This window comes from Bufo bufo, chromosome 5 (genome assembly GCF_905171765.1).
Source record: "Bufo bufo chromosome 5, aBufBuf1.1, whole genome shotgun sequence".
NCBI classification, from domain to species: Eukaryota; Metazoa; Chordata; class Amphibia; order Anura; family Bufonidae; genus Bufo; species Bufo bufo.
The window spans coordinates 135,099,675-135,119,831 of NC_053393.1; the positions used below are offsets into that span (position 1 = coordinate 135,099,675).

General features: G+C 43.0%; 1 protein-coding gene across 3 annotated transcripts in view; it reads left to right on the forward strand.

The window, feature by feature from the left end:
• Positions 1–20,157, forward strand: part of RB1CC1 (RB1 inducible coiled-coil 1) — a 139,947-nt gene that overhangs the window by 82,372 nt on the left and 37,418 nt on the right. For all 3 annotated transcript variants that reach the window (XM_040434505.1, XM_040434507.1, XM_040434506.1), the window contains exons 10-14: positions 2,363–2,444; positions 3,262–3,323; positions 5,702–5,805; positions 16,777–16,903; positions 17,062–18,965. In XM_040434505.1, the coding sequence (XP_040290439.1) occupies positions 2,363–2,444; positions 3,262–3,323; positions 5,702–5,805; positions 16,777–16,903; positions 17,062–18,965 (2,279 nt within the window). The remainder of the gene's footprint in view (positions 1–2,362; positions 2,445–3,261; positions 3,324–5,701; positions 5,806–16,776; positions 16,904–17,061; positions 18,966–20,157) is intronic.

A 20,157-nucleotide genomic window follows, 5' to 3' on the forward strand; every position in this document is an offset into this window, starting at 1 on the left:
AGAGTAGTATAAACAGATATTACCCAATACAAACATACAGTATACTAACCCTAGTATCCGTGGGGAGGGAGAAAGAGGACGATTCCCTGACGTACGTTTCGCCTTAGAGAAAAGATAAAGCTATCATATATCACTAGCACTTTGTTATGCGTTGCCTTGTTGGTGTGCATATATGATTAACCTTATGTATATGTGATATTGTATATGATAAAGGAAAGGATTTTAGCAGCTCTCACCTCTGGTCACCTGCCTGAAGCACGGAAAAGGAAAGTGGCTTGAACCTAGCCACACTTGATAAGTCCAAGAACAAAGAGAAAGGTTGATTCCAGCTTCAGCATATAAAAAGTTTTCTTTATTCGGCTTGTAATAAAATCCAACAAAGATGTCACATGGAGAGACACAAGATTGTGACGCGTTTCGGGCTGTGGTATTGAGCCCTTCTTCAAGACATATGTGATATTGTACATGCAATATAGGCTGACAGTATCTGTGTGTGGGGGGGATTTTGGCTCTACAGTTTTCACCCGTGGATTTTGATGTGCCTCTGTGATATATTTTTTTGATATGATTAATAAAGTCCATTTTTTTATATTACATGTGTGGTTTAATTGGGTGGGTATATGAAGACAGAAATCTATGGCAGCTCTGAGATGCAGCAGGTTTCAGTTCAGGTGCACGGACTGCCGGAGGATGCACCTGATTTGTGAAGAGGCCTGCGCCTCCTGCGGCAGTTTACAGTGGGCAAATGCCTTAGTAAAAGCACACGCCGGTCCTAATAAATCTCCCACAGTTTCCATTTGCCTTAGACAATCAATCCAAGAGCTGCATTAAAGAGGCCCTTTCACCTCTCCTGACATGCCTGTTTTAATAGCTTTATACATTCCCCATGTAATAACAATTCTGGAGCATCTATTCTTATGGCTCTATGTTGTGCCATTCCTTTATTATCTCTACTAGAAGTTATGAAGGAAATGCTAGCAGTCTGCAGTAAGGGTACAGAGGGGAGGTAACTAGTTGGGGGGGGGGTGTACCTGCACAGTCTGAAAATGGCAGCACTGATTGGGTAGAGTGAGACTGTGCAGGTGCACACCCCAAACGTGTTACCACCTCTTTGTACCCTTACTAAAGGCTAATATCAATCCATTCATAGCTTCTAGTCCAAATAATAAAGGAATGGCACAACAAAAGAATTAGATGCTCCAGAATTGTTATTACATGGGGAATGCATGAAGCTATTAAAACAGGCCTCTTAAAGTGGTTGTCCGGTTTCCTCAGTATAGTTCAGGGGTAGGCAACCTCCGGCACTCCAGCTGTTGTGAAACTACAACTCCCAGCATGCATACTTGCTTTGCTCATCTCAGAACTCCCATTGAAATAAATGGAGCATGCTGGGAATTGTAGTTTCACAACAGCTGGGGTGCCGGAGGTTGCTGAACCCTGGTATAGGTCATCAATATCAGATCGGCAGGGGCCCAACTCCCAAGCAGCTGTTTGAAGACAACGCTGCTCTCCTGTGAGCACTGCATTCTCTTCCTTGTTTAGCTGCCTGCTGTCGTCATTGCAGTGGCGAGCAGTTATAATTACAGCTCCTCTGTCCCGCTCACTTGAATGAGAAGGAGCAGTTGTAGTTCGAGTGAACGGGATGGAAGAGCTCGCCACTGAAATGTCGACAGTGAGTAGGTAAACAGTGGAGAGAATGCAGCACTCGCAGGAGCACCGCATTCTCTTCATACATTCGGGAGTCAGACCCCCATCATTATAGGAAACCAGACAACCCCTTTAAATGTATTCAATCGCTAGAATTAATTGGCAGTGTCGCTCTTTTGTATCACTGCAGTCCGTTTGAATATATAGATGAAGTTATTCAGGGATAATAAAACTTGAGAATTGACTACAAGCATTGCTTTAAAGGGGTATTCCGGTAGGTATTCTCCTTTTCACAGGTCGGATCTGCTGTCCAGCGGAAGGACCCCCACCGATCACGAGAACAGGGGTTCTGGACTCCTCTGCAGGCGCTCTTCTCGGCTATCTTCCGCACTCCTATAGAAATGAAAGGAGTGACCGTGTACATGTGTGACCAGCCGCTCCGGTCATTTCAGGGATGCTGCAGGTGGTACGGGACCCCCGTTCTCATGATCAGTGGGGGTCCCTCCGTTCTGATAGTTATGCTCTATCCTGTGGATAGGGGATAACTTTTCCCTACTGTAATACCCCTTTAATGTTTATCTGACAATTTATCAGTATAATATTGTGCACATCGTAGTAGTTAATACAGTCCATGGCGTGGCCCATGTTCTGAACAAATAAACATGTTTTCAATTGAGGTTCTTCACTTTTAACTTCAGTATTTCTTTCATTACAGTGGGCAAATGCCTTAGTAAAAGATGGAAAATCTCTTTATGAAAATGAGAAGGCAAAAAGGGAAACTTTTGGGAAAATATTTAGTAAGTCTTGTGATTTGTTGATTTGTAAGCCTGAGCTCATATCTGTGCCATTGATTCATTTGGATAAAAATGGCGGCATTATTTTACAGTGCTTTATGGAGTTTCTTCTGTCTAGTCTAGGACAAACTCCTAGTGGAAAGCAGGAAACACATAAAAGTATTGTGCACTTGGTCACAGAACAGTTGTGCAGACATCACGTCTTTTCTTCATCGATACCTACATTTATAATTCAAAAATTCAGTTTTTGTAGTTATGGATACGATGAACTAGTATGGTGTCAAATATAGTGTGTGTGTGTGTGTGTGTGTATATATATTTCTGGTCTCTTCATACTGGGTAGGCTTTTTCCAATTTGGGCTGTGCACCCGCTTTCTTTTTCTTTTTCTTCTATGTTCCCGGTGCTGCATATAAAAAAAATATATAATTTTTTTTGTTGATAATTTTTGTCAGTATGGCTTTAAAAAAAAAAAAAAAAAAACAGCATACCTCACCGATCCTCCTCCCGGTTTCTGCCACTTACGGAGTCCCCTGCTGTTTTCTACTTCCTAGTCCCTCTCAACACACAGGAATTGTGACTGCACCAATCATGGCTGATTGAGAGGGCAATATCTTGTTTTGTAAGGTGGTAGAGGAAGAAGGGGCTGATGGAGAACCCGGAGGCTGCAGAATGGGAACAGTGGGGAATAGTTTTTATTTAATTTTTTTACACTATTCTAATCCGGCTGGGCATTCAGGGGAGGAAGCCCTTTGCATTATAGACATTTCTTCTGTTTTACGTGGTGCTTTGTCGACTAATCCCATTTTTTTTTTTAAACAGGGAAATCCTATTTACGAAATCGTCTCTTTAGAGGACTCGACTCTTGGCCTTCATCTTTCTGTGTATGTATAATGTAATTACGTCTTAATTTCTTCTTTTGCTTGGCATTATATTTTATTGCTTCTCTCAGTCCTTATATTTACCGTCAGGATTTGTAGTACAAAATACTAAGTTTATATTAGGCATTTTCTCTGTTTTTCCTCATTTTTTACTGAAACTGTAGAGAAACATTTCCATTGACGTCACCATTGATTGCTTTAGGATTCTTCTATAGGCCAAATGCCATGAAATGGTTTCAGTTAGTCTTTGTTCCATCAGGTCTTCAACAACTCCCACCCCAACATGGACTCCAATTGAAGTTGTTTATTAAAGCTCACAAAATCTTTTTGCAAAGCCTGGAGTTCTTAGTGCTAAATGAAGATGACTTCTTTCCCATTCCATTGCTTTTTGTGGTTTGGATAGCTTGATCTACTATGGTAATCTACCCAGTAAAAAGCAGAAAGCTTACAGTCAATAAGAAATGTCACGCTCCAGTGGCTTTATGCTCAAGGAGAGTAGTTTGCCACGTTACAGTGGACATAAATGGCTCTACTTGTAAAATGACGTTACGTTATTGTAAGAAATTATGGGGCAGATTCATCATAGCCTGGCGGCATATGCCGGTCTATGATAACCAGGCACACTACCGGATGCTGCACCCGATTTAGGACGAGGTGTATAGCTCTTCATAAAGCAGCCGTCAGTCTGTGTGCCTATCCTGATATCTGCGCCAACCACTGTTCTTTTATGTCATAAAGCTGGCATAAAAGATGATAAATGCTTCTCCCCACCCTTACCGCACCACCTTTTTAGGAAAGTGGCGAGGCCGGCGGAGAAAAGCCACTTGTGCAAAGAACGTTGCGCAAGTGGCATTTAAAAAGTTGCAAATGCGCAGTTTGTGAGTCACAAACTGCACATTTTCAACTTTTTAATTGCCACTTGCGCAATATTCTTTGCACAAGTGGCGTTTCTCCGCCGGCCTCGCCACTTTCACTCCAAAAAAGTGGCATATTTAAAGGGAGTCTGTCACCTCCATATGGCCATATACAGCACTTACATTGCCCTATAGCACACCTTACATGAATGTAATGGTAGCTTTGTCTTTGTCTTTACTCGCAAGTGCCCAGGGGCGGCGTTTACTGTGTTGGTGCCCAGGCTGCCCTGCCTTTTTTCATTGTTCCCCAGCCTCTGCATATGCCCGCCCTCTTATTCCCTTGCGACATCCTAAGGTCCGGCCGAGATCCCGCAACTGTGCACTGCTTTGCCGGGCCGGAGCATGCGCACTGCAATGCCCATTGTGGGCATTGCATCGCTTTAACTACTGCGCATGTTTTCTATAGAAACCCATATCCTTTCAGAGCAGAAAATGCCACATTGCCGCTGGTTTTGCGCCGTTTGCCGGAGCATGCGCAGTAGTTAAAGCGATGCTGTGCCCACAATGGGCATTGCAGTGCGCATGCTCCGGCCCGGCGAGGCACTGCACAGTCGCGGGATCTCGGCCGGACCTTAGGATGACACAAGGGAATAGGAGGGCGGGCATGTGCAGAGGCTAGGGCGGGGGAACAATGAAAAAAGGCAGGGCAGCCTGGGCACCAAAACAGTGAACCCCGCCCCTGGGCATGTGCGAGTGCTCATTTGCATATCAATCAAAGTTTGTTTTTCCAGCTTCTGCAAGTGTAAAGACAGAGGTGCCATAACATTTATGTAAGGTGTGCTATAGGGCAATGTAAGCACTGTATATGGCCATATGGAGGTGACAGACTCCCTTTAAAAGATAAATCTGCCTCTATGCATTTTGGGTAGCAGTCTTAAAGGAAACCTGCCTGGAGATTCATGCTGCCCAAATCGTATGCATGATGAAGTCCCGCAAAGGTTGCTGGTTACAAACAGCTAAGATCAGAGAAACGATGGAGTCAGGAGCAGGTAGAACAGTGACTGGTGGATCTCCATTCCTTTCACCCAGCTCAGCTAGATTTGTAGAAATAGGAAGAGATCCGTCAATCTGATCCAGCCTGGCAGGGAGTTGTTCCTCTGGCCGGTTCTCCCCATTTCTGTTAGTTTTGTTTTCTATAGAAACCCATATCCTTTCAGAGCAGAAAGTAGTTGTAACTAGGGAGCCTGCCAGGATTTCATGATGCCCATGTTCTGGCAGATTGAAGCTCCTAACAGGTCCCCTTTAATGCTTTCAGCGATCTGTATTTGCTTTCTTATTCCAAGCTGTTCCTCATACATTAGACTGATGTCAATTGTAGCACAATGCACAGTATTTTATATCTGGTATTCCTCCCTTTCTTTGGATTTTTCTAATGTATATTTTAAAAGTGAATCTCAGAAATGTGGCATTACAATTTGTAGCAGTTTTTATTATTTCATTCTTTTTTTTGTTACTTTTGTAATTCAGACACGAAAGCCACGAAGGTTCGATAGTGAGCTTCCTGATATCTCTTTAAACGACCTGCAGTTCTTACAGACGCTCTGTCCTCCAGAAGTCCAACTTTTCCTCAGGTATCGACTCTCATATGGTTTCATTCCCAAAAGGGTTTTTTTTTTTTTTTTTTTTTTATGTTTGTGACTTTTAGATGTTTGCGACTTCTTAAGTGCAACTGAGACTAAATGTACACGCAAGTTTAAGCGCAGTCATTTTCTGTAAGGGGGCTTAGTGAGGGCAAGAGAGGTCATCGCCAGTGGGCTTAGCACATTTATCTTATTTTACGCCAGTTTTTGTGCATGAATGAAGACTGAAACCTACAGCAGCTATGAAATGCCATAGGACTGCCAGAGGATGCCTGTGCCATGCCATAAATTATACTCATCCTCCAAGACAGGTGTACCACAAGCGTCCTTCATGTTCAGAAGTTCTGGCTTTAGGATGGAAATGCACTTGCAGATTTTGAGTTAGGGCTTTGAGCCAAAGCCAGAAGTGGATCCAGCTGGAAGAAGTACAACTCTTTTCTTTATTTCTGATTCCTCTTGAATCCACTCAAGACTTTGGCTCAAAGCTGTTATTCTCTGTGGGGAAATAATATGAAAAGAGGTATCTCCTGGAGAAAAAGAGCCAACTATTGGACAGCAATCCCTATGAGCCAGGTTTCAACTTTTTAACAAGCCTTGGAACATGACGAGGGAAAATAGCCAAGCCAAGTATCCATCTGCAGACAGCTGTTTTGGGTGCCCTTTTCAGTAGGTGGCAAACTGGGAGATACCTCTGCATGTATTCCACATAAAAAGACAATTCTGGAGCACTTATGACTCTCTGTTGTGTCATTCCTCTGTTATTGCTACTAGAAGTTAATTAAAGGGGTTCTTTACCTGGGCGCAGATCAGCCCCATTCAATTAGATGAAGCTGAGCTGCGCCCAGGCCACATGGCATAGTTATGACGTCACTGGTAGAGATGAGCGAAGCGAACTTTGGATGTTACATCCGAAGTCGCTTTGTTCATAACTTCGGATTAATACTGTACGGAGATCCGTCTTTGTACAGTATTAATATGTATGGGCTTCGAAGAGCCGAAGTTAGTTATTCGTGAAGTCACGCGTGCCTTTGTTTAATAACTTCGATAATTGATTTTTAAAGTGGAAAACCACTTTAAAACTTGAAACCAAACTCTTCTTCGGTTCCAAGGTACCAGTCGGAACAGAAGCCGAGTTAGGTTTCAAGTTTTAAAGTGGTTTCCCTCTTTAAAAATGAATTATTGACACATCAACATGAGATTTAATACTGCCAGGTAGACGTATATGCCAAAGCTGTACACTGGGCATGCACATTAGTTATTTTGGGTTCACATAGTCCCTATACATGTACATGGTGTAATCAGAGCTATTAAGAAAAGTGCTCCAGTAAACCAAGCTATGGGAGTCATCAGTTCGTGTTACTAATGTCCCATGAGGTGTGATGGCTTAAAGGGGTTGTCTCACTTCAGTAAGTGGCATTTATCAGGTAGAGAAAATTAATACAAGGCACTTACCGTATTTTTCGCCCCATAATACACACTTTTTCCTCCCCAAAAATGGGAGGAAAATGCCCCTGCGTCTTATGGGGCGAATGCTGACAGTTTTAACATCGCTGGATGCGATGTACGGAGCGGGGGCCGGGGGAGGGACTGGGAGGAGGAGCTGGGGGCCGGCAATAGCGGTGGGGCGGTCCGGTCACTGTACTATAGCCCCGCCCACCGCTCCGGTATACTAATATAAAATGTATTATTGAATTAAAAGTTATTAAACATTGCCCCCTCACTCCTAATAGTACCGTATATCCTAATTTCTTCTGTATAATGCCAGCAGGCAGGAGGGGCGGGCGGCAGCGTAACTTCCTGATGTCACGTGCCTGCGCCGCCTGCTTTATGAATGAAGCAGGCGGCGCAGACAAGTGACGTCACTGAGGGACACGCCTGTCGGCATTATACAGAAGAAATTAGGATATACGGTACTATTAGGAGTGAGGGGGGCATGTTTAATAACTTTTAATTCAATAATACATTTTATATTTGTACGCGGGGGGGGGGGGGCACACGGAATTTGTGGATGGCACAGTTAAGGGGTGGGGGTCTGTGGATGGCACTGTTATGGGCTGGGGGGGGCACTGTGGATGGCACTGTTATGGGGTCGGGGGTCTGTGGATGGCACATATTTAACAGTGCCATCCACAGATCCCCCCCCCCCCCCGTAACAGTGCCAGCCACAGATCCCCCCCCTTAACAGTGCCAGCCACAGATCCCCCCCCTGTAACAGTGTCCGTCATCCACAGATCCCCCCATAAGTGTCCGTCATCCACAGATCCCCCCCATAAGTGTCCGTCATCCACAGATCCCCCCATAAGTGTCCGTCATCCACAGATCCCCCCATAAGTGTCCGTCATCCACAGATCCCCCCATAAGTGTCCGTCATCCACAGATCCCCCCCATAAGTGTCCGTCATCCACAGATCCCCCCCCCCCATAAGTGTCCGTCATCCACAGATCCCCCCCATAAGTGTCCGTCATCCACAGATCCCCCCATAAGTGTCCGTCATCCACAGATCCCCCCTATAAGTGTCCGTCATCCACAGATCCCCCCATAACAGTGTCCGTCATCCACAGATCCCCCCCATAACAGTGTCCGTCATCCACAGATCCCCCCATAACAGTGTCCGTCATCCACAGACCACCATTAGTTCCAAACCCACCAAAAGCACACCTTTTGGTTAAAACATTTTTTTTCCTTATTTTCCTCCCCAAAAACCTAGGTGCGTCTTAATGGCCGGTGCGTCTTATAGGTCGAAAAATACGGTACTAATGTATTGTGATTGTCCATATTGCCTCCTTTGCTGGCTGGATTCATTTTTCTATCACATTATACACTGCTCGTTTCCATGGTTACAGACCACCCTGCAATCCATCAGTGGTGGTCGTGCTTGCACACTATAGGAAAAAGCATCACCCTCTCTGATGGCCGGCACCATGCTAGTGCACATAGGCCAGTGCTTTTTCCTATTTTGTGCAAGCACGACCACCACTGATGGATTGCAGGGTGGTCTGTAGTCTGTAACCATGGAAACGAGCAGTGTATAATGTGATAGAAAAATGAATCCAGCCAGCAAAGGAAGCAATATGGACAATCACAATACATTAGTAAGTGACTTGTATTAACTTTCTCTACAAGGTAAATGCCACTTACTGAAGTGAGACAACCCTTTAACAAGGTAATCGGACCACTTACGGTATATGCCTAGCAAAATGCAGATTAAAGTGGCTATATAGAGCTACAGGTGCCAGGGTAGCTGGGTCAGTAGGGAGTACACACTAAGGGTACTTTCACACTTGCGTTAAAGTTTTCTGGTATTGACTTCCATCCTAGGGGCTCTATACCGGAAAAAAAACTGATCAGTTTTATCCTAATGAATTCTGAATGGAGAGCAATCCGTTCAGGATTCGTCAGGATGTCTTCAGTTCAGTCACTCTTACGGTATTTATGGTATTTTCTCCATCCAAAATTCCAGGACACTTGCTGGAATTCCAGATCCGGCATTATTTTCCATTGAAAGGCATTAATGCCGGTTCCAGCACAACGGATCCGGTTTTCCGGTTTGCGCAGAACTTTAAAAATGCAAAAAATAAATAAATACTGCATCCATTTTTACGGATGACACCGGAGAGACGGATCCGGTGTTTTAATGCATTTGTTAGACAGATCAGCATCCAGATCCGTCTACAAATGCAATCCGTTTGCACACGGATTTCCGGATCCGGCAAGCAGTTCTGCCGGATCTTCACAACGCAAGTGTGAAAGTACCCTAACACCCTTCTGGTATAATCCTATGGGATGTAGTGTCGTCAGTGCACTAGTTATATTTCCATCTGGTATTATAGGTCTTTAGTGGCATATAAATAATAGCAGAAAAGAGTAGGGACACACCGAGGCAGATTCACCTTAGTGTAGCTGCCGTTTCATTTAGTATACCCTAATGGTATAGTACACCCTGCTGTATAAGTGCTTTAGGGCTCATGCACCTGAACTTATTTTCTTTCAGTGTCCGTTCCGGTTACTCCATGTGCATTGCGTTTCCGTATGTCCGCATGTCCATTCCGCAGAAAAATAGAACATGTCCTATTATTGTCCGCATTATGGACAAAGATAGCGCTCATCTATTAGGGGCCAGCTGTTCCGTTCCACAAAATACGGAATGCACGCGGATGTCATCCATATTTTTTGCAGACCGCAAAATACATACGGTCATGTGCATGAGCCCGTAAAAGCTCATCATTTTCAGTTTTACCTGATAGCTCCCACAAACGTGTGCTACTTTCCTATTCTGCAGCCTCTTCGCACAGCATTGTCGTGTGCAGCCATCTCCTCTGTATTATAAAGAAGAGGGGGGGGGGGGGAGTGGACGGGGGAGGGCTGCTTCAGATGGAGATCTCTCCTGAATGGTATCACTTTCTGTTTTAAAAGCAGAGAAATTAGAAAATTGTCAATTTTTCCAAATTTTTTGTCAATTTTAATATATTTTTTTTATACATAAAGGTGAAATATATTGACTCAAATGTATGACTGTCATGAAGTACAATGTGTGACGAGAAAACATTCTCTGAATGACTTGGATAAGTCAAAGTGTTCCAAAGTTATTACCACTTAAAGTGACACATGTCAGATTTGCAAAAAATGGCCTGGGCAGGAGGGCGAAAACTGGCCCGGGGTAGAAGGGGTTAAAAAGATCTCTTCATTTATATTGCATGCTGCCTTTTGAAATACTGTGTAGTCCATCTTTCATGTTCCCGTTCCTATTGACATTTCATATAGCTACAATGGTGAGTCATAAGAGCAAGCAGGTGGTGACCTGGATGAAAATAAATCTTATTAAATGATGGTTGCATTCAAAAGCAGCACATATGATATCTGACATTTGAAATATTGTGCAAAACAAAATGAATCCCATTTCACTTTAGAGGGTGGAAAAAGATTTACGGTTTGCATGATTGTACATCTCTATTTCAACTTTAATAGTTTCATCAAGCAGAAGCCCTTGGGGATCATTGCAGTTGTCTATTATTTATGAAGCAGAAAAGTGATCTTTAAAGTGGATCCATCCATCTGGGAAACAAACTTTTTTTTTTAATATATGTATTAGGCCATCGTTTAGATACCATAATAATGGTAGGATAATGGGTGCTGCTGAGTGGGCTGTGGGGAGCGTCACACGGACTTGCAGATTAGGCTACTTTCACACTGGCGTTTTGGCTTTCCGTTTGTGAGATCCGTTCAGGGCTCTCACAATCGGTCCAAAACTGATCAGTTTTGCCCTAATGCATTCTGAATGGAAAAGGATCCGCTCAGAATGCATCAGTTTGCCTCCGTTCCGTCTCCATTCCAAAACGCTGCCTGCAGCGTTTTGGTGTCCACTTGACAAAACTGAGCCAAACGGATCAGTTTTTTCTGGCACAATAGAAAACTGATCCTTCTCCCATTGACTTTCAAAGGAGTTCATGACGGATCCGTCTTGGCTATGTTACAGATAATACAAACTGATCCGTTCATAACGGATGCATGCGGTTGTCTTATTCTAACGGATCCGTTTTTGCAGATCCATGACGGATCGACCCAAAACGCGAGTGTGAAAGTAGCCTTAGAATACAGAGCAAATCCCCTTTATGGGTTTTAGGAAGCCATACCACATGTAGCAGGGTTAGCACTCAAACTCTTAACTCAAATTTCTTAAAGGGCTTCTACCACCAGAAATACTGTTATGTAGCTGACTGATATAGCGATGCGCTAATGTCAGCACTACATAACAGTATGTTTCTAACGTTAGTCCCTGCAGCCGTTTTTGTTAAAAAAGCACTTTTATTATATGCTAATGAGCCTCTAGGTGCTATGTGGGAGTAAAATCAGCACCTAGAGGCTCCGTCCACTCACCCATTATGCCGCCCAGGTCCAGTGTTGTGCCCGCCCAGCTTCTCTTGATTGATGGCACGGTCCGCCGCATCGCTGCCGAAATCCCACGGCTGTGCCGTTCACTTCCGTCTTCGGTGCAGGCGCAGTGAGTGAATGATGCGATCCTGGTGCCGGAATCCTCACTACGTCACAGTGAGGAAGCCGGCATCAGGAGAGCGGCCTTCACTCACTGCGCCGAAGACAGAAGTGAACGGCGCAGGCGCAGGATTTCGGCAGCGATGCGGCGGACCGTGCCATCAATCAAGAGGAGCTGGGCGGGCACAACACTGGACCTGGGCGGCATAATGGGTGAGTGGACGGAGCCTCTAGGTGCTGATTTTACGCCCACATAGCACCTAGAGGCTCATTAGCATATTATAAAAGTGCTTTTTTTTAACAAAAACGGCTGCAGGGACTAACGTTAGAAACATACTGTTATGTAGTGCTGACATTAGAACATCGCTAATGTCAGTCAGCTACATAACAGTATTTCTGGTGGTAGAAGCCCTTTAAATCATCGTGATATCTTGAAACAAAATCCATTGAAAAGCAATTGAAGGTGTTTGTTTAGTTTTAACACATCTCAGAAAGCATGAGTGTTAACTCTACTACATCGGGTACTTTGGGTGAAATTTTTACTGAATCTTTTCCCACCAAACTATATATCAATCTGAGTTGAGCTTCTCCTGCTCTATAACGTGCTGCCTGTAGATTGATCTGCATTTTAGGGTGATAGGTCCTCCTTAAGGCGGTTGTCCCAAATCAGCCTTTTATGGCCAATACGGCAGTAAAATACGGCAGAGTTACAGAAATGGATGAGCTTCTGGTACTCCACTGTTTCCATAACTTCAATAGCAGTTAATGGGAGCTACTCAAACAGTGCTATGCTGTTTCCGTGACTCCGGAGGCGACTGTGGTTATTCCCATCTTGGCAATGAAAGACCGAAATGGGACAACCCCTGTAAGGACCACACCAATTTTTGTAGCAACATCTTTGTTTTTCCCCTAGAATCTCAGGGCCATAACTCAACCATAGGAGGGCTTGAATTTTGAAGATCAAGTTGTACTTGTATTATATTTCATATAATAAGAAACAGCTAAAAAAATATATGGAATGAAATGGGAAAAACACAGTTCCCCCGTTATATTTTGGTTTCATATTGGGATTTGCATTGTAAAAAAAAAAAAAAACACGTTAAATATCCATTCACACGTCCGCAACTTGGGTCCGTATCCGTTCCACAATTTTGTGGAACGGGTGCGGACCCATTCCTTGTCAATGGGGCCGGAACGAATGCGGACAGCACACTATGTGCTGTCTTCATCCGTATTTCCGGATCCGCACTTCCGGATCCGCAATTCTGTTCCCGAAAAAAATAGAACATGTCCTATTCTTGTCCGCAACTGAACGCACATTACCGGTGTCCGTGTTTTGCAGACCGCAAAACACATATGGACGTCTGAATGGACCCTTAAGGGGTTCTCTGATAATGATTTAAGATGGCCATAAGCAACCTAACCTAGAATGTGAGCAGGACTAATTGACTCGGCTTGCAGAGCTGCCTATAGCATATACTACACATTGGTGAGCGTTCCTGTCAGGCTGCTCAGCAATGGTGGCATATTATAGGCAGGATCCCATCGCTACCATCTATTGTAGAGGCGTGTAGTGCAGCCAGTCCTGCCCACATTCTAGGACAGGTTGTTGGTAGCCATTTTAAATCCTGGAGGACCCCTTTAAGTTTATTTTGCAGGTCAGTATAATTAGAGCGATGCCAAACCTTTTTTTCTGTTTTGCTACTTTAAATAAAAAATAAAAAAAAATTTAAGAAAATGCTTTCTATTATCATATTCTGACACCCCTAACTTTCCTTGTTTTTTTTCTGTTAACATTGCTGTGTCGGGGCCTGAGAGAGGAGACCAAAAACAGCCATTCTGGCATTGGGATTTTTTTTTTTCTTCTTGATGGCATTCACCATGCGTGATAAATAATGTCATATTGTAATATTTCGGATATTTTAGGATGTGATAATTCCAAATATGGTTAAAACTTAATTGAGCCTTTTTTGTTTTTGTTTTATGTAGTGGGCAATTAGGACAAAAGGTGCTTCTTCTTCCTTTGTCTAACCGCACAAATGCTGAAGTCGCTATTGACCGCAGTAGGGTTGTTTCGGTATCGAACTTTCGATACCCAATCGATACTTTTAGCCCGGTATTGATACGATACCGGTATTTGTCTTTTATCGATACTAGGCTGTGCTACTCCACAGCCCAGTATCAGAGAATATGGATCGCACTGCTCTCAGCGTGCGCCATGTTCCCTCAGCAGCACAGGGAAAAAGGAAGCAGTCTCTCCCTCCCCCTGTGCTGCTGCCACCAATGATAACTAACGTTTAATACATTACGAATGCAGGCGGCGGAAGAAACACATTGCCGGCACCCTGCCTCTGACAGGGCTCTGCGATCCACGGCAATTAACCACTCAGGGGCCACATCTGAGGGGTTAACTGCCGCTGATCGCAGCTTCCTGTCAGAGGTCGGGTGCCGGCAATGCGTTTCTGTCGCCGAATGTATTTGTATAATTAACGTTAATTATAATTGGTGGTGCAGTGCGCCCTCCCCACCACAGTATAAAAAATATTGGTGCCGCAGTGCCCCCCCTCAACAGTATTAAAAACATTGGTGGCGCAGTGCAACCCCCCCTTCCCAGTATTAAAATCATTGGTGGCAGTGGCAACAGAGTCCCCTCACCTCCTCTCATTGGTGGCAGTGGCAGCTTCTGATCGGAGCCCCAGCAGTGTAATCCTGGGGCCATGGTAAGCTCCATGCTGCTGTGTGTACTATGCACAGGGCAGCAGGGAGTGTGTAAGATCCTATTCACCCTAATAGAGCTCTATCAGGGTGAATAGACAAGGGATTAAAAGATCCCAGGTTCTAGCCCCTAAGGGCGGAAATAGTTATGAAATAAACTGTAAAAAAAAAAAAAGTTTAAAAAAACACACCAAAATATTAAGTATAAATCACCCCCTTTCCCAATTTTACATATAAAATATATAAACGATAAATAAATAAAATATTACATATCGCCACGTCTGAAAAGTCCAAACTATTAAAATATAAAAAAATCTCTCCTATGCGGTGAACGCCGTAAAAGAAAAATGGACACCTTTTCCCATCTTTTTCCTTGTTTATCTTAAAGGGGTTGTCTCACTTCAGCAAATAGCATTTATCATGTAGACAAAGTTAATACAAGACACTTACTAATGTAATGTGATTGTCCATATTGCCTCCTTTGCTGGCTGGATACATTTTTCCATCATATTATACACTGCTCATTTCCATGGATACAGACCACCACCCTGCAATACAGCAGCAGTGGCCGTGCTTGCACACTATAGGAAAAAGCACGTCCTGCGGTCCTGGCCACCAGATAGGCCACTACGTTTTCCAGTAGTGTGCAAGCACAACCACCACTGATGGATTGCAAGGTGGTCATAATCAGGGAAACGAGCAGTGTATATTGTGGAAAAATGAATCCAGTCAGCAAAGGAAGCAATATGGACAATCACAATACATTAGTAAGTGACTTTTATTAAGTTTTTCTACATAATAAATGCTATTTGCTGAAGTGAGACAACCCCTTTAATCATGTATTTGAATTATGTTGGATGATTTATATTCTTGCACTGTGCACTTTATCCTGATATTCTGGCTATCATTTTGTATTGCAGCCTGCGTTCATATTCATTATTTCTTGTGGATTACTGGTCATAGAGGTTGTACCTATCATTGCACACTACTTGTGTGTGGTTGACACAGTTCATGTGTTTTGAACGTCTGCTCAATTATTTTTGTATAATAAAAGTACATTATTTTGCTAATTATTGAGGAATGCTTCCATTTGATACCTCCTCCCCTGTTCTTTAATTATTACTTGATCGCCATCACTGGGTTCGGGCTCTATTGCTGCCCAACCAGCTCTGCAGGTCCCAGGTCTCCCTGAGTCAACATCCAGTTTGACGCGTATTTAAAGGCTATGTACACCTTTGGTGGCAATTTTTGTTTATGATTGCATTTTACAAATTTTTTGCTAAAAATCATATTTTTAATTGTCCTTTATTAAAAATATTGAGCCATTCTGTCACAAAGGGTTAACTGTTTTTCTAACTGTGTGACTGGTACTTTCACTTTCGTCATCTAATAATCCTTATCTCCAAACTACTAAGAGATCATATACACTTATTTAAGCCACATTCTTATCAGTAAGATAAGGATTCAGCTTTAATGAGTGTTTATGAGAGCAGAGATAAGGAGTCTGTCTTGTCCCCAGATGACGGAAAAGACAGAAAATCCACAGGCTGCTACTACAGCATCTCAGCTCTGTACACATAAAAAAAATCTATAAAAACGTCATATTTTTAAGACCAATTGAAAAAAAACATTTTTAGCTCAAAATAATTACAATGCAATAATAAAAAATTGTCCCGAAAGGTGTACATAGCCTTTAAATGACTCTTGCAGCCAGTGACGGGCTGCAGCAGTCACATGTCACCCATGTAAAATATGAACCAATGATGTGCCTCATGGTGTTTGGCTGCATCATTCGCGTGACTCCGCGTCAAACCAGATGTTCATGTAGGGACACCTGGAACCTGCCGAGCCCGCGGGTCAGCAGTGGAACCAATACGCAGCAGTGGGGATCAAGTATGATTACCCCCATAAGTCCAGCTTCACTGGCTAGGGTGTCTGAAGAAACACTTACCAAAGGTGAATAATCCCTTTTAAGGGGTTACAGGGGACAATGAGATTCAGAACTATACCTCATTGTGCAAAAAATAAAAAGGGCAAGTTTCCTTTTGATCAGAATATCCATTCAAAAAGAATCCTCCATTCTTATTGGAAGTCATACGGTCAGTATAGGTGACTTGATTCCTGGAAACTTTCTGAATGCACCTCTGCTCTGCATGTTGTACGGAGTGAATTGTCCTGCCTCTCATTGTATAGGTTCTCCTCTGGAAATAAGCACTTTTCATAAAATTTCATTTAGCGGTTTGTCTTTTCCCCCTTTAGGGTGCCCTTACTTTGTGATTTTGAGCCTCTACACCAGCATGTACGTGCTCTTCATAACCTGGTAAAAGCTGCACAAAGTTTGGATGAAATGTCACAGACCATTACAGATCTTCTGAATGAACAAAAGGTATAGCATTTCAAAAATTGTATTCCTTACTGGCAAAAGGAAACATTTATGTAAAACACTGGCTGAATAACATCACATTTAAATTTTTGTAACCTCAGTAATAATATTTCTTTGTCGAATACTGTCACCTTACCTCATATCTCTGCTTTTATTTTTAGGCTTCTAATGGCCAGCTTTCCCCCCAGTCTACAACGACACCAAGGATTGAAAATGCAACCGAAACTACAGCTACTACCTCATCCAAGTCTCCTCCATCACTCAGTCTTCAGGGTCCCATTTGTCCTTCTGTTGCCATTCCAGGACCTTTAGAAGAACTGTCTCCAGACAGCATTGACGCTCATACATTTGACTTTGAAACAATTCCCCATCCAAATATTGAACAGGCTATTAAACAGGGTTCTTTGGATTTGGACTCATTAGCAGATAGTCCAGAATCAGATTTTATGTCTGCCGTCAATGAGTTTGTTATAGAGGAGAATCTTGTCTCTCCCAATATTAGCGATACACAGAGTCCAGAAATGATGGTGGAGTCCCTGTATTCCTCTGTTATAAATGCAATAGACAACAGACGTATGCAGGATACAAAAAGTAAAGCAAAAGATGACAGTGTTGAAAATGCTTCTTTAAAAATTTGTCTGGAGAAATGTAAAATGGTTGCCCAGGAATCACAAGCTAACTTGAGGAATTTCAAGGAAGAGCTTTGCCATTTGAGGAAGCATGTACAAAGAGAGCAGAGTGAATTTGCAAATGCTGTTAAGACTGTTTCTGCTGAAGTTCTCAATATGATTGAACGCGCCAAGGTTTCTCTTGAAACCGCCTTAAAAGCAAAACATTTGGAGGAATTGCAGCTTTTGGAGGAATCATATGAGAAGCAACTTCACGTATCAAAACAAGATCGTGAAGTAAATGAGGAAACCATGGCCAAGTTGAAACATGACATTGCTGCCCTAAACGAGGATTTGCAGAGTAAGGATAATGAATTTGCTGCAATCAGAAGGGAAAATGAAACCTTCCTTTGTTTACAGAGTGAAAAGGATGAAAAAGTTATCCGCCTTGAAAGTGCCATGAGGGAGCAGACGTGTGAAATTCAGATGCTGAAACAGTCTCGAGAAGCGGCGCTTGAGGATTTTAAGAAGCTTCATGCCGAGAATGAAGAAAAACTCCGGCTACTTAAGGAGGAGTTCGCGATTTTGGAACAAACACATTTGAAAGAGTTGGAAGAAAATTTAAAGCTCCAGCATGCACAAGAACTCGAAGGTATAAAAGCAGAACATAAATGTGGGTTAGGAAAGTTAAAGAATGATACTAAGCTCACGATTGACCAATTGCGAGAGTCTTCGACAGCCTCGGCTCAGGAGAAGGAATCTCAGCTGCAAGAATTAAATTGTAGACTTTCCGAACTGTCCACAGTTCGATGTAAATTGGAGGTTGAGTTAGCAATTAAAGAAGGAGAAATCGACGAAATGAAGTTAATCCTGAAGGAAAGTAAAATGCAACAACAGGATGACCTAAAATGTCAACTTGATGAGAAGACAGAAACCCTGAAGAAAGAGATTGAAAAACTGAATAGCTTGATCCAAATTCAGAAAGAGGAGCATGAGCTAGGGCTTGGCCAACTTAAAACACTATTGACAGCTGAAAAAAATCTGTGTATTTCAGAGATTTTAGAAAGGCATGGCGCCGAAGCCAGTTCATTGCAAAGAGACATTTGCCATTTAACGTCTGTCCATCAAAAAGCTCTAGAAACAGAGAGCAGGCTCCAGGAAGAGATAAGTGTCCTACGTCGCCAACTGGATAGTAGTTTGAAAGCACTTGAAGATCACGAGAGGTCTTTGAAGGAGCAGAAAGACAGTTATGAATCATCCATTCGGAAACTTGAGGAAGAGCGAGATCAAATTTTCAGCGCACAAAAGCTAGAAAGAGAATCGCCTGCACAGAAGTGTGCGTCTGATAAAGAGGAATGTGCGCGCCCTGCCCTTAAAGACTTTGACATAAACAGGCAATCTGCTGAAAAAGAACTTTTAGAAAAAATTCAACTCCTTGAGCAGGAGTTAAGCAAGAGGTAGGAAGAGGTCATTATTTCTTTTTCCATGCTTGGTAAAAGAAAATCTATGTTTAATTAGTTTTCTGTCATAATCCAATACTTTTACTAATTATTTACATTACTTGGATAAAATTTGTGAACATTATTTTTTTGGACACAAATGGCTAATAGGCCTGGGCCCTATATTTGATGAATGGTTTGCTGCGGAATACTGCCTTAGAAGTTGGCACCAGAGCAGAATTTTTTAAATTACTTGAAAGGTTACTCTATTAGGCCTCATGCACACGACTGTATGTTTTTTGCGGTCCACAGAAAACGGATCCACAAAAAATACAGATGCCGTCCATCTGCATTCCGTATTTTGCAGAACGGAACAGCTGGCCCCTAATAGAACAGTCCTATCCTTGTCCTTAATGCGGACAATAATAGGACATGTTCTTTTTTTGTGATACGGAAATGGAATGCACACAGAGTAACTTCCATTTTTTTAGCCTTATTTGTCTAGTTTATATAGTCAGCTATTTCTTTCTGAATCTGTACCAGATTTTTGACAGCCTTTGACAAGTAGCAGGCTTTCCTTTGAATTTGAGTCCATTCACTTCACCACCCACTTAGTTTTAAATTATTTCCTTATTTTCCCACCCTGATCTCTTGTTTTATATCCTCCCAAGTTACCACCATCCGTTTTCTATTTCTTCTCATTTCTTGACATGCGGTTATAATTGCTGTCATGCATGCTGTTATAATTCACCCATCAAACCTTTAAAGGGGTTTTCCCATCTCAGACAATGGGGGCATATCGCTAGGGCACCTATGGAACCCGCACCTATCTTGTAGACACAGCTGATAAAGTGAAGGAGGGCGCATCGCACATGCGTTGCCGCTCTCCATTTATTTCTATGGGCCCACTGAAAATAGCTGAGCGCTGACTCGGCTATTTTCGGCGGCCCCATAGAAGTGAATGGAAGCGGTGGCCATGCAAGCACAGTTCGCTCCCATTAGTTTCTATGGGGACTCTGAAAATAGCTGAGCGCGCTGCTTGTCTATTTTCAGCAGGCAAATAGGTGGCCGGACCCAGCACTGCTGGCCACCATTTTTCAGGCTTCGTTTTAGAGATAGGTGTGGGTCCCAGAGGTGAGACCTGCCCCTATCGGACAATGGGGGCATATTCTAGAGATGTGCCTTATTGTCTGAGATGGGAATACCCCTT